The sequence below is a fragment of the Rhagoletis zephyria genome, unplaced genomic scaffold (assembly GCF_001687245.7).
Source record: "Rhagoletis zephyria isolate East Lansing unplaced genomic scaffold, Rhagoletis_zephyria_1.1 Rzeph_scaffold_03119, whole genome shotgun sequence".
Taxonomy (NCBI): domain Eukaryota; kingdom Metazoa; phylum Arthropoda; class Insecta; order Diptera; family Tephritidae; genus Rhagoletis; species Rhagoletis zephyria.
This window is the reverse complement of record NW_016160203.1, coordinates 50,824-65,107: the sequence shown is the minus strand read 5'-3', so window position 1 is coordinate 65,107 and position 14,284 is coordinate 50,824. Positions and strand designations below refer to the sequence as shown.

The 14,284-nt window shown below is 39.9% G+C and overlaps 1 protein-coding gene across 2 annotated transcripts in view; it reads left to right on the top strand.

Moving 5' to 3' along the window:
- The first annotated feature begins 266 nt into the window (after window positions 1-266).
- LOC108368433 (protein RER1) overlaps window positions 267-14,284 on the top strand; it is a 19,916-nt gene continuing 5,898 nt past the window's right edge. For both annotated transcript variants that reach the window (XM_017623282.1, XM_017623281.1), the window contains exons 1-2: window positions 267-952; window positions 1,014-1,224. In XM_017623282.1, coding sequence (XP_017478771.1) covers window positions 884-952; window positions 1,014-1,224 — 280 coding nt within the window. In that variant the 5' untranslated portion in view covers window positions 267-883. The remainder of the gene's footprint in view (window positions 953-1,013; window positions 1,225-14,284) is intronic.

The following is a 14,284-nucleotide window of genomic DNA, read 5'->3' as shown; positions in this document are numbered from 1 at the left end:
GCTTTTTTGACAGATATCCCATTGAAAATTATGTCAAAAAGCTGGAACTAACTTTAAAGTCGACTTTATTTTGACTATGACTACGGGCCAATATGAACAAGTCGCATAAACAGCTACTATGGAGCTTCAGCTTTAAAGTTTTCTCTCTATTGGCAACGCTACCACGATTGAACGCTTGGCCTGGAGTTCTGGGTTTACAGTAGAATAGAAAAGTAGCGGCAACCCTGTGAACAGCTTGACGTTTCCTCTATGTTGGCAACGCAGCCACTATTCAACTGTCATCTATTCCTTCTTATCCGTGACGTGTATTGTGAGTTGGGGAAAATTTTCAAGAAAATTGAAAAATTCTGGACCGAAATCCCCGCCCACAGCTTTATTCAAGCTTGTGACCAAGTCATTGTTTTGACGCCTTCCTAAAAATTCAAGAATCGAAGAAATATAAGGTTTAGCTTGAGAATTTGTCTTGCGAAAAGCGTAGACGGGCAAGAACAATTGGAAGCAAACGTCATAAGAACAAAGTATTGAAGAATTCGGAAGGAGTCGGTGTACGGGTTGGCTGTGCTTGTAGTAGTGGTTGTGCGGAAGATTAAGAAAATTGTTAGGCGAACAAGTGAAAATGAGGAAATAGTATTATCGACGTGAATTGCTGTTCGAAGGGCCGAAGTGGAACTTTTTGCAGATACGCGTTGGTAAAGTGCGTAATCGACGACTGGCCGACGTTGGAGTTGTGGTGCACTTTTACTTCAATTTTTGTTCACCTTTCTGTTTTATTTTGTATACGTATATGCTCCCCATAATATCTGACCCAAAAGACTTAGGTTAACAAATTGAAGGCAATAAAGTTCACACCTGATACTAACTGCTAACCCAAACCAGCGAAAACATGATGAATGAGGACACAAGTACGCCGTCGGGCGGTGGAGTGAAGATGTTTTTCGTGCGCCTATCACAAGTGAGAAAAAAGTCTAACGTAAAATTCTATTTATACTTGTAAACAAATTATTATCGCACAGATGTACCAATCGACCCTGGATCGTTGGACGCCACATACCAGAATGCGTTGGGCGGGTGCGATTCTGCTGATATTGCTCTTCCTGCTACGCATCTTCATTTACCAGGGCTGGTATATAGTATGTTATGCGCTGGGAATATACCATCTAAATCTGTTTATTGCATTTCTAACACCAAAAATTGACCCAGAATTTGATCCATACGAAAATGATGGTGAGTCAATTTTGTCTTATTCAAACTAAAAAGTGTTTTAAGGAAATGCAAAATAGTTTACTTCATATATGCGAAATTTTAATTCATGCTAGTGATTGTAATTTGTCTTCGCTAACAATAGAACAACAATATTGAGGCTATCAAGTTGCAAAAGGGGTGGGTAATTTGAAAATACCTTTTTAACAATTTGATGGGTTATTGATTTTTTGTAGCCTTGTCTTATCTTCACAAGGGGTTGGCTTGAAACATTTTTTTTGTTAAAATAAGCTTCGTGTAATAGGGTATACTTGCCTTCTAGAAAAGGGCTTAACGTAAATTTTCATTAGCATAATTTTAAGTTTCGACATTCTTCCAAGAATTCACTTAACTTTATTAAGTCGCAGATCGTGGGAAAGTAGTAAATTTATCTGCTTATCTGTTCTCATTCATAAAGCGCAATTCTGATTGGATGTTTAGGGTAGTCAATGCAACTACACATTATGACGGATATAGCCGGTATACATGCATATTTACGTGATGCATGGCTTTAGTATGTAAAAAAGGTTTTTTTAATTACCTAAAATTGAACGTTTATTGTCTTCTAATGTGCTAGTAACCCATGGCGCAAGTTACTGAACAACATAAAAACAAAAAAATCCTATAGAAATGATTTTTGAATGAAAAAAATCTGTTAAAAATTGATTAAAAAATCTTATAAAAAAAAAACAATTTCCTAACCTAAAAAAACGCCTTGGGGATTTGTTCAGGAATCATATTAGCTAAAATTTCCCGGGGAAGAGAATTAATCAAAAGTTTTTGCACAGTGCTATGCGGAGCAATAACATTTTGTATCGAAAAAATGATAATAATGATATAAACCCCGCCCAAAAATATGATCCGATCTCGTATTCGCTCAACTTTCTAGCTTTGCATAATTACTTTCCCTATAGTTGACCCCGTTATTTTAGAAAGTCAACATTAATTAGAGAGAATGAATTTCTTTGCTAGGAAATATGTAAATAAACCACACTAAAAATTTACTTATGTGCACTGAAATATACAAAGGTGACGACGAAAATTGTTACCCAGGATTTTTGAAAAATAAAAGGGTTACTTATAGATTTTGCGAAAACGGCATTTTATAGTTAATTATACACAGATTTTCCTTTAATTTTATTTGATTTACCAGCGATCAATACTTTGAGAGAAAAGCGCAGGCTAATTTCCTCCATTTTGAGTCCTTTATTCTACCCATTTGTTAAACATAAGGCCTCATATGCAGAAATCGAATAGTCTCGGAACCGGTGACTAGAACGGCCATTCATTAGACCAACCCTATATATACGTTTCCACGACAGTCGGGTCTACGTTAACCTAACGACCAGATTAATGTATGTGCATATATCTGGCCATGGACTGTTACTCTAGTATCAGTTCCCAAAAACGGTTTGGGGAATTTGTATGCTGCTACAACAACCACCAACCCTCTACATTTTTCTTTTTTTTTGTCTCTTTGAAATGAAACTTCTTTAGCGGCGGTTGGTTGGTTGGGAGTAAATTGACAAATTCGTCGGAAATTGCACGCGGAAATGGTGCAATGGGAATAGTTGGGGCTGAAACAATTGCTTCTTGAGTGAATGCACATGGTATTAATTTAACAAAAACTAGCTAATAAAAGGTTAAAGAATAACACTTAGAAAAATACCAATACAAGAATGAAAGTAAGGATAAAGGCAAAGGTAAAAATAAGAACAAAAACAAAGGCAAAAATGAAGACCAACGTAAATTTAAACACTTTACTTATATATTGGCAAAGGTGAAGGGAATATGTAGATGAAGAGAATGATACACGTAAAAGTAAAAACAAGGATAAATATAAAGAAAAAGATGAGGATACCGATAAAAGTAAAGATGAATATAGAGGAAGAAAGGTAGACACAGAGACTCAATGTGGAACTATTTTGGGATTTTAGAGATTTTCGAGATTCTCGGGACTTATCGATTTTTTAACGGTTTTTATCGATATTTTTATCGACTTTGTTATCGATATATTTATCGATTTTGCTACCAATATTATCGATTTTGCTGTAGAATTTTTTATCGAATTTGTCATGGATTTTGTTACCGATATTTTTATCGGTTTTGTTGTTGATATTTTGTTGGATGTTACTATTAATTTTGTTGTCGATAGAGTATAAAGCATAGGCATAACTAAGATTATATCTTATTGTACTAATGGTTATACATTTAATAAAGGAAATGAAATAACTAAATAATAAGAGAAAAGAATAAAAGTCGTTCAATAATCATTATATTAAGATAAATATTTTTCAAGTCATCTTATTTTATAAAAGTCCTTTCATAATAATTATCAGAGAGATAAATATTTTTCAGTCTTCAAAGACTTTTATTTTAAGACGTATATTATAAAAGCTTTTTCATAATAATTTTCATTGAGATAAATATTTTTAAGTCTGCAAAGACTTTTGTTTTAAGACTTATATTATAAAAGTCTTTTCATAATAATTATGAGCGCGAAAAAAATTTCAAAGTTGTTGTAATTGAATAAAATACTTTTTAATATTTTAACGTTATGTACACGACGAATAACTGTTACCCAGTTTTTTTTAGAAATCAAAGGGTTCTTTATAATTTTGCGAAAAAAGTACTTTATTGTTAATTTTCCACAGATTTTACTTTAGTTGTATTAATTAGTTTTTAAATTTTAATCCTTATTTACATTTGCCAGCCGTGTAAACTATGAGTGGAAAGTTCATTTGGCACGCAGCTCTTTGTCAGTTAATTTTTTCCATATCTTCTGTAACCATCCGCTAATTTTCTCCATTTTGAGTTCCTTATACTCGCCCTTTTGTCCAACACCAGGAAGTCGAAGATTTGTTCCGAATGCCATTTCAGCTGGAGAAAAACCAACGTCTTGAATAACATTTGCGTGCAAACCCATCGTGACAAAAGGTAATGAATTCACCCAATTGCTCGATTTTTGTGATTTCAAAGCAGCTTTCAAAGTCCGATGCCACCTTTCAATTTGTCCATTGCTTTGCGGATGATAAGGAGTTGTATGTGTTACCTTTATTCCAAGCATTTTATACACGAAAAAGTACTGATTCAAATTGACGGCCTTGATATGTGATAATATGAGCTGGCACACCATAACGAACAACCCATCCAGAAAAGAACGCATAAGCATAAGTGAAATTACCAAGAGGACTTTTTACGTGACGATTAATTTTAGATTTTTGACAAGCAATGCATGATTTAGTCCATTGACTTACATCTTTTGATATAGATAGCCAAACAAAACGACTTCGAAGTAAATTTACTGACGCTCGCACTCATGGATGTGCATGTCCATGAATACTTTCGAAGAGAGGCTTTCGAAACTTTGGAACAATATACGGCCGTATGTTTTTTGTAGAGACATCACAAAAACTTCAACATCCACTTCTGGAATTTTGGTTTTTCTTTTAAATCAAGACTACAATTCGCTGAACTTATAAAAGTTTTCAATTCTGGATCCGATTATTGTGCCAAAGCTAATGCGCTGTAATTTAACGGCGACGGCATCATTATAACATCCACTCTAGATAAGGCACCTGCTACAATATTTTCTTTTCCAGAAACATGACGTATATCAACTGTATGCTGGCCGATGTAATCTAATTGCCTTAGCTACCTCGCTGATGCTTTTTCGGGCTTTTGTAAGAACGCGTATATAAGAGGCTTATGGTCTCTATATGTAGTAAATTTCCTACCCTCTAAAAAATATTGAAAATGTTTCAAGGCTGAGTAAGCTGCCAAAAGCACGCGATCATAAGCGCTGTATTTCATTTGCGTAGGAGTTAATTTTTTAGAGTAAAAAGCAATCGGTTTCCTGTTACCATTTATCTGTTGTTTTAATACACCACCCATTCCAGTATCTGAAGCATATATCCACAGCGAAGTTGATGCATTAAGAGAAGGATACGCTAAGAGTGTTGAACAAGCTAACTGTTCCTTACATTCCTGAAAGGCGGCAGAAAATTCTTTAGTCCATTGAATTTTGCTATTATCACCCTTTTTATTTCCGCTGTATAATGCATGTAGTTTTGATTGATGATACGCGACTTTGGGAATGAAACGGCGATAAAAGTTTAACATACCCAAAAATCGTCGTAGATCTTTTACCGTTTCAGGAGTTTTGTAATTTATTATAACAGCAACTCGGATACGGTAAAGGCTTTACACCAGAGGTTCCCAAACTTTTTTCCCCCGTAGACCCCTTTCAAAGCCTTACTGGTAACGGTGGACCCCCAGCTGCTACATTTCAAACATATTCCCAAAGCTTATCAAAAAATTTGAAGACTAGATCTAACCATGTAAATTTGCATCGCAGGTGAGTTCAAAAACTATATTCGGAGTGGCAAAAATAAAAATAAAGTATTTCTTGTGTTCTCTTTATTAAAAGAATGTAACTATACAATTGCAAGTTTTAAAAAACAGAGCTCGTAAAGTGATCAAAGTTCTCTCTCGCTCTGAGGAGTTGTATTTTTTAAGAGAACTCCGAGCGCTAGCATTATTTACATTTTTTTTTGGCAACACCTCCCTCCTCACATGTTTGGCTCACTCATGGATTTGCATTTGGTGTATTGGTAGAATAGTTTATTTGTGTTGATGGTATCATTTTTATTTTTATCACTCCCAGTTTTAAAATTATGAAAATGCTTGGTTTGAGCCAGTTCTGGCCAAATGGGTAGATGTCTCATTACCAACTCCCGAATGACCTAGTACCCAGAGTAAAGCAAGCTCATTATGTTTACCAACATGAAGTAATAACATAAGTGGAGACTTGCATTGCCGAACTAGTTAGGAAGTACTTTGATAGAGGGCTGGTCAATGCCTTAAGTGCAGCCTGGCTGACACTTCAGATATGTAAACTCCTTCCCCTCTACCTATTTTCCACCACGTAGTCCATGGATTTGAAGAGCGCAAATACCTCAGCCTGGAAGACTGGGGTACATTCCCCAAGATACAAGTGAAGCTTATCTCCATTAAGTTCGAAAAAGACCCCACATCCCGACCCAGAGTCAGTTGTGGAGCCATCAGTGAAGACTCGACAATGTGTCATTCCCACTACAGCCGGTTCTACGTACCGGAATTACTCGGGTTTTACCCGACCAAGGGGCTGTTGTTTCGGCGATCTAACCCCTTTTAGGTCGGCGAAGTATGTCAGAAGTTGTTCGTCCATAGGGCTACATTCGCTACGATTTCTCCTACTCAGGGCTGGCATCGAGTCAAACCCAGGGCCAGAAACCTATACCTACTGTGTATCCCAGAGACGACTACACCACAACTCAACCTCTGTCAAGTGCAATGCTTGCGAGGGGTGGAGTTACCTCAGAGTCTGCTCAGGACTACGGACACATTGGCAGTGGACCACGTCTTTTGTGGCCCCGTGTTGCTCTAACAGAGCAGCCTCCACGGCTAACCCCAGTCCACCTGAGCAGTCCCACACAAACACCACAGCACAACAACATAACACAATAGACCACACCACAACGGCTACAGACCACAGAACACACACAACCACACCACCACCCACACGCCGCCGCCAACAACTCTTGGTTCCTCCTACAATCTGCACGGTATGTCAGACCAGGATATGTATGTGACATCAGTCAAGTGCAACACTTGCCTTGGCTGGTGGCACTTTAGGGCATGTTCAGATCTGCGCGCCACGCGAGATTGGACGAGGACGAGCAGCGCGGTCGCAAACTTCAACTGCGACGCCTCCCGCCACCACCACAGGGCGGCAACCACCTCAGCAGCGCACACAGCCAACTGCGGCACGACCAGACACATCCCTCACACCCCGCATCACCACACGTCTCCCGAACCACATGAAGCTCCTTCAATTTAACTGTAAAGGGCTTCAGAGCAAGATCGAGGAGATAACCGTCTTCATGGGAAGGCATGGCATATTGATAGCTGCGGTCCAAGAGACGAAGTTGCACAGCAATTCAACACTGTTGAATTGTGCCGGGTACAACGTGCACCGTCGAGATCGCGAGCGGGATAATGGTGGAGGCTTAGCGTTCATTACGCACCACACCGTGCAGTATCGTCTTATCGAAGCAGACATCGACCGCAGGGATACCACCCTAGAATGTCAGGGCATTGCTATCCGATCAGGCGATGTAGAGCTCGAAATATTTAACGTTTATATACCCCCTGTCACCTGCTGCCCGGTAGGATATCACCCTGACATAGGTGCGCTCCTCAGAGGTGAAAACCGTATGGTAGTAGGCGACTTTAATGCGCACCACGATCTTTGGCACTCAAGCCTGTCAAACGATCGTAGGGGAACTGACTAGGCTGAGCAGATAGACGATTCGACATTCTGCACAATGAACGACGACGCTCCCACCAGGATTATGGGCAGCTGCTGCAGCTCGCCAGACATAACAATAGTCAGCGCTGGTCTGATAAACAGCATATCATGGCGACCTATGCTGACTTTGGCATCAGACCACCTGCCCATAGTCATCTCGATCGATAAACCGCTTGCTTCCGCGGAGCACCGAACATATATCAACTTTTCAAAAGCTGATTGGAAAGGCTTCGCGGAATTTTCTGAAAACACCTTCGCTGCCCTCCCCACACCAACCGACGTTCACCTTGGTGAACGTAAGTTCCGCAGGGCTGTCACCGCTGCTGCAGCCCGCTTCGTACCGGAACGATCTAGCCGATGAGCGTGACAGCCTTCGTCAGGCCGATCCCGGAGATCCCCGTATCAGGGATCTCAACGCGGAGATTCGGCAACTAGTAAACGTACATAAGCGGAAGAAGTGGGAAGAGCATTTGAAGACCTGCAGCTTCACCTCTGGAGTGAGTAAGCTTTGGTCAACCGTGAGGTCACTGTCCAATCCGACGAAGCACGGCGACAGAGTCGAAATTTCTTTCGGCGACAATGCTTCGTCGGACCCGGATCGATGCGTGAGCTATTTTAGCCGGCAGTTCATACTGCATCCTCCGGTGCACAAAGCCAAGCGTCGAGTGACCAGAAGGCTGCACAAACTGCCAACAACCTGTGCCCCCCTTGCTTTCACTTGCGGTGTAGTTCACGGGGCCATCGGGAAGGCGAAAGCCTCCAAAGCCATGGGTCCCGACGGAATATGCATGCTGATGCTGAAAAATTTGGGTCCTGCGGGGGTAGCGTACCTAACGGAGGTTTTCAATTTGTCCATGGCCACTCTCATCATCCTAGACATCTGGAAGGTACGGAGAGTGGTCCCACTGCTCAAACCGGGGAAACCTGCCAACATAGGAGATTCTTGTCGTCCGATAACACTCCTTTCCCAGGTAGCGAAGACACTCGAGGCCTTGCTACTCCCGTATTTCACAAACCACTTGACCCCAGCGAAGCATCAGCATGGTTTCCGTAAAATGCACAGTACAACAACAGCACTCAATGCCATAAACACTCAGATAACTCGTGGCCTCAACCGTAAACGTCCCTGTGAGAGAACGATTCTAGCAGCGTTGGACCTGTCAAAGGCTTTTGACACTGTCGCCATTCCACGCTACTAGAAGACATAGAGGCTTCCTCTCTCCTACAGAGGCTCAAACGGTGGTCTGCAAATTATCTAGGTGGTCGACACTCGTCGGTAATGTTTAGAGACAAATCGAGCAAACTTAGGAAAATAAAACAGGGGGTTCCACAGGGTGGTGTCCTTTCCCCACTACTGTTTAACTTTTACATTTCAAAGCTCCCTCAACCACCAGAGGGAGTCTCGATTGTCTCTTACGCCGACGATTGCTCGATCATGGCGACTGGGAATGGGATTGATGACCTGTGTTCGAAAGTAAACGGATATCTCTCTGAACTTTCTCGCTTCTTCACTGCAAAGTGTCTAGCCCTCTCCCCTAGGAAATCCTCTGCGACCCTTTTCACAACCTGGACGAAGGAGGTCAGGCTACCGCTAGGAATTCACGTCGATGACACACCAATTCCGACGGTGAATAATCCTAAAATTCTCAGAGTAACATTCGACAGCCTGCTCTCCTTCTCTGCGCACGCAACCGCTATTGTCAATAAAGTACAGAGGCGCAACAAGGTCCTCAAGACGCTAGCCGCCAGTACTTGGGGCAAAGACAAAGAAACGTTGCTGGCAACATACAAGGCAATAGGCCGGCCGGTTTTAAACTACGCAGCACCAGTGTGGTCGCCGGGGACTAGTAGGACGCAGTAGACGAACCTACAGACGGTACAAAATACAGCACTTAGGACAGCGACCGGATGCCTCCTGATGTTACCAGAACACCACCTCTACGATGGGGCGAAAATGCTCCCAATTAGGGAGCACAACACGATGCTCTGCAAGCAGTTTCTTGCCGAGGCACGTCATCATGCATCTATATGAACTGACGGACGAAGTCCAGAGGTTCATTAAGCAACCTCTGGACCCGTCAGCTTACAGACAGGCCCTGAACGGCATTCACANAGTGGAACTCGACAACAACGACTGAGATATCAGCCAATCTGGGCGGGGTTGTTGTAGCCGCTACAACAACAACAACAACTCGACAATGTGTGAGTCCGGGCACAGTGCTGGAATTAAACCGGCATTCAGCTTCAGGGAACTCAACATTATAGAACCTCTTAACTAAGGTAATGGTGGCGTACTATCCTATAGCATTGAAAATACACAATTGCTCAAATCTCGCCTCTCTCCACTCAGTGTTATAAGAATATCTGTTTATTTCTAGTCTGAAGGTGGCCTTTAAGGCTTCCCTACGTATGAAGACATAAAGTGACGGTAAGTGCAGCAGTGCGTTAAGAGCACTACACACAACTCAGAATTAAAATCAAATAAAGAGGATATGAAGCAACCATTTTGATTCTTTACTATCAATATATTCGTGGACCCCCAGTTACAACTCGTGGACCCCCATATTTTTTTCATGCCAACGTAGACCCCCGTCGAGTCTCCCGTGGACCTCTGGGGTCCACCTGGACCGCTTTGGGAATCACTGCTTTAGACCATTGATGATAACTAAATATACTAAAAACTGAACTTCTGATACGGCAAAAATGGATTTGGACACATTAATAACAACTCCAAACTGTCTAAACCGTTCAAATAAACATCGAATGTGTTTTACATGTTCATCCACACTTTTAAATGCAATAATAATGTCATCTATATATGTATTACAAAAATCTAATCCACAAATGACTTGATTGATGAAACGTTGAAAGATTTGCACTGCATTACACAAACCAAACGCCATGCGGGGAAATTTAAATAATCCTATTGGAGTAATAATTGCCGTCTTTTCAATATCAGAATTCTCCACCGGAATTTGGGGATAACCAAATCAACCTTCCTAAAAATTTGTGCGCCATTAAGAAGAAACCCAAAGTCATGTATGTGGGGAGCTGTATAGCGATCTGGAATTGTCACAGAATTTAGCCGTCGATAATCTCCACAAAGTCGCCATTCTCCATTAGGTTTGGGTACAATGTGCAATGGACTAGCCCAGCAGCTTTTTGACGGTCTACATATTCCTTGTTTTAACATATTGTCAAATTCGCGCTTAATAATTTGTAATTTTTCAGGAGATAGCCGACGAGCTTTAGAAAAAATGGGCGGGCCAGTTGTTTCAATATGATGCGTCACCGTGTGTTTGATTGGTGTATTTTTGCTATAAAGTGTGGTTATATCCTTAAATTCTTTAAGTAAAGCATATTTAGACATCAGAGCTTTCAGAAATAGACTTAATTGAAGGTGGTAATAACCCGACATGTAAAGTCCCTATGCTAGTAGATTTTGAAGCGTTATCAATGATACAATTATTTTTAATATCAATTATTAATCCGTAATGGCTAAGAAAGTCGGTACCAATTATAGGCTTCTTAACATCAGCCAATATAAAAATCCACCGAAAACTTCTTTTAAGACCTAAATTTAAATTTAAGGTTTTCCTAGCAAATGTTTTTATTGGAGATTGATTTGCAGCAAACAGTTGAAGAGGTGCTTCTGAGCAGTAAGGGCAGGGTATACCGAAACGTCTGCGCCAGTATCAATGAAAAACTCTTTTGCTGATTCGTCATCCCGAAGAAATAGGCGACATATTTCTTGGCCGACCCCATCCGCCAACTTAGACGAGGAGCCTAATGGTTTTCCCAATGATTTTGCGAATTCGAACGATAAGAACATGGCAGCACATACTTTTTAGCACGATCCCCACGATAGTGGTACCAACAAATGGGTTTATTTTGTTTTCCATTCGAGGGATTCCTCCGTCCAAAACTACTATCATTCTGACGACTGTGACTACGAGAACGATGTGTAAGTAACTCTACTCGCTTCGTCAGCGCTTCAATTCGCAACTCTAAAGCTTCATCAATTGAAAGAGCCTTAGAAACAACATTTACTTCCCAAGCCTCTGATGTGTCGGATATTTTATCTGCCATAAGAGCAAGTCTATTTAGACTTTCAGTACTTACAGATAAAATTGCTTGCGATTGTTTCGGTAAGCGTTGCATCCATAATGATTTGAGTAACTCATCCGAGACTTTTCCAGCAGCGAGATCCATCATTTCGCGCAACATTGCTGAAAGCTTCCTGTCACCCAGTTCTTTATCACACAGTAACTTCTTTAACCGTTTTTCCTCCGAATCCATGAGTCATACATTTTGGTTTCGGGCGGGTTCAGGATAAGATCGCTGACTTCACTGAGCACGTTAGCTTCAATATATCCCACAATGGTGTGGAATTTCGTTGCATCTGAAGATATTCCAGCCGTGATAAATTGGATTTCCACTTGCTTGAACCACAGAGCAGGATTTGTTTTCCAGAATGGTGGAACTTTTACGGACACACGTGCGACCTCGAGTGCTGCAGCCGCCTCGTTTAAAAGGCATCTCTGAGATGCAGGTGTTTGCGATAACGTTGGCAGCGGTGCTTGCATATTTGGCAACAACACATCTCCAGCCCCTTGATTAGCACCATTTTCTCCCCAATTGTTGTAATTGAATAAAATACTTTTTAATATTTTAACGTGAATTAAATTAATTATTAATTTCAACCAACTCTAAAAATATTTTTTCTTGACAAAAACGAATTAAAACATTTTCCAATTTGTAATTGTTGTTACTTTTTTAAAGACTTGTTCAGTAGCATTTCAGGATTAAATTAGTTCGGAACTAGTTGGGGAGTAGTTTGGGCCCAGTTGGGGCCTGGTTTGGGACTCGTTCGGGAGTATGTACAAAATTTTTCCGCACTCATAATTATTATCAAAAGACTTTTATAATATAAGTCTCAAAATAAAAGTCTTTGAAGACATTCAAATATTTATCTCGCTGATAATTATTATGAAAAGATATTCTATTATGTAAGTCTTAAAATAATAGTTATCGATGACTTAAACAAATTTTCTCACACATAATTATTATCAATTATTATCAAAAGACTTTTTGAAAACTCCACCATGATGTAATTATTATTCTGGGTCTCTGGTATAAAAATAAAAATGAATATGAAGGAAAACAGAATAACATAAATGTAATTAGAACGAACAGGGGTAGAGGCATGATATAAAAAGGAAGGTTCCATTGTCACTTTTTCGTCGCCATATTAACAACCTGAGAATTAAGTAGATTGTGAACTTTTGTACGGTATCTAAAATCCTCCAAATTTGGTTATAAATTTTTTTGTTTATTTACATAGATTTTGTTCTTAGAATCGCAATTTGAGCAAGCAAAAGGTATTTTTTTGGGTACGGCCCGGTTATTTGTACAATAATTTTGGGTTATTGTGTCCAAACGCTTAACCCAAAGCACACACACGTCTGGTCGAACAATTAAACGTTAGTTTAAAACAGGGACGTGAACGGGATGAAAAATTTGGTCGGTTCGGTTCAGCGGTTCCAACCGGTTTTGCACTTTTGGATTGGTTCGTCAAAGCGGTTTTTTGATCTTTGAACCGGGGTTTCGGTTCGGTTCGACGGTTCGGAAATCAAAAAAATAACGCGCGTTTTATGTCAAGTGTCAAGTGCAACAACGCGCAAGGATAAGTGTCAAGTGTCTGTCTAATAAGATGGTTCATTAATTTCGATATGGCCACATGGATAAATGACCATATTTAACAAAAAGAAAAAAAATTGGTTGAATACGGTTCGGTTAATGGTTCAATTAATTATTGGAAAAAAGCGGTTTTCCAGTTCAAAACCGGTTCGGTTCACGTCCCTGGTTCAAAATAAAGATTTCAAATTTTCAGATACAGATTTATGAATAAATTCGTTTTGAAATATGGACCTTTTTGTAAAAAATACTGTGGTCAGCGAAGCCGGAGCTGGGCAGATTAGGGTTATTTTTTCTAAGCGCTGTCGAAAACCTATAACGTGCAAAGAAAGGTATTTTGCAAAAAAATCCTGTGGTTGACGTATCCCGAGTTTACATTTTCTCTGTCAAAATGCTAATTTTACCACCCGAAAATCATTGCACAAATAACCTAACATTTCCCCTTTTCTTTTTGAAAAAGAAGAGGTTTAATGCTCAATAAGTTGATTATTGTGTTTCTAGTTTTCATACTAACACACCCCCTCCAATATTGAACAGTAAAATATATTTACTTTTACCCAAAGAAATAACGATATTGTCGAAATATATTAGAATTGGATAATACTCACTTCTCTGAAAGTGAAGCCTATGGGTCCCAAAGTAAATTCCGTTTTCAAGTTACTTGATAGGCATGGACAAAGACAATATCGAAATGTGTAATTGCACACGGTGGGCAGGAAGCGAAGATAGGTTGCATAAAAATGTCGACAAAATCTGAAAGCAGGGTTGTATTTGTTGATATCTTAAGGTTAAGAATCCGCTTAAATTGAAATCCTAGCTGCTCCTGTTTTAAAGATATCCACATTTTATATACTTCTGATAGGATATATTTGCAAAAGAGGAAGGCGTACTTCTCGATAATTAGAGCATATTTATACGAAAAGAAATCTCATACAAATCTGTTCCCCTTTTTTAACTCACTAAAACGGATCAAATCAATGTGAAACATTTTCATTT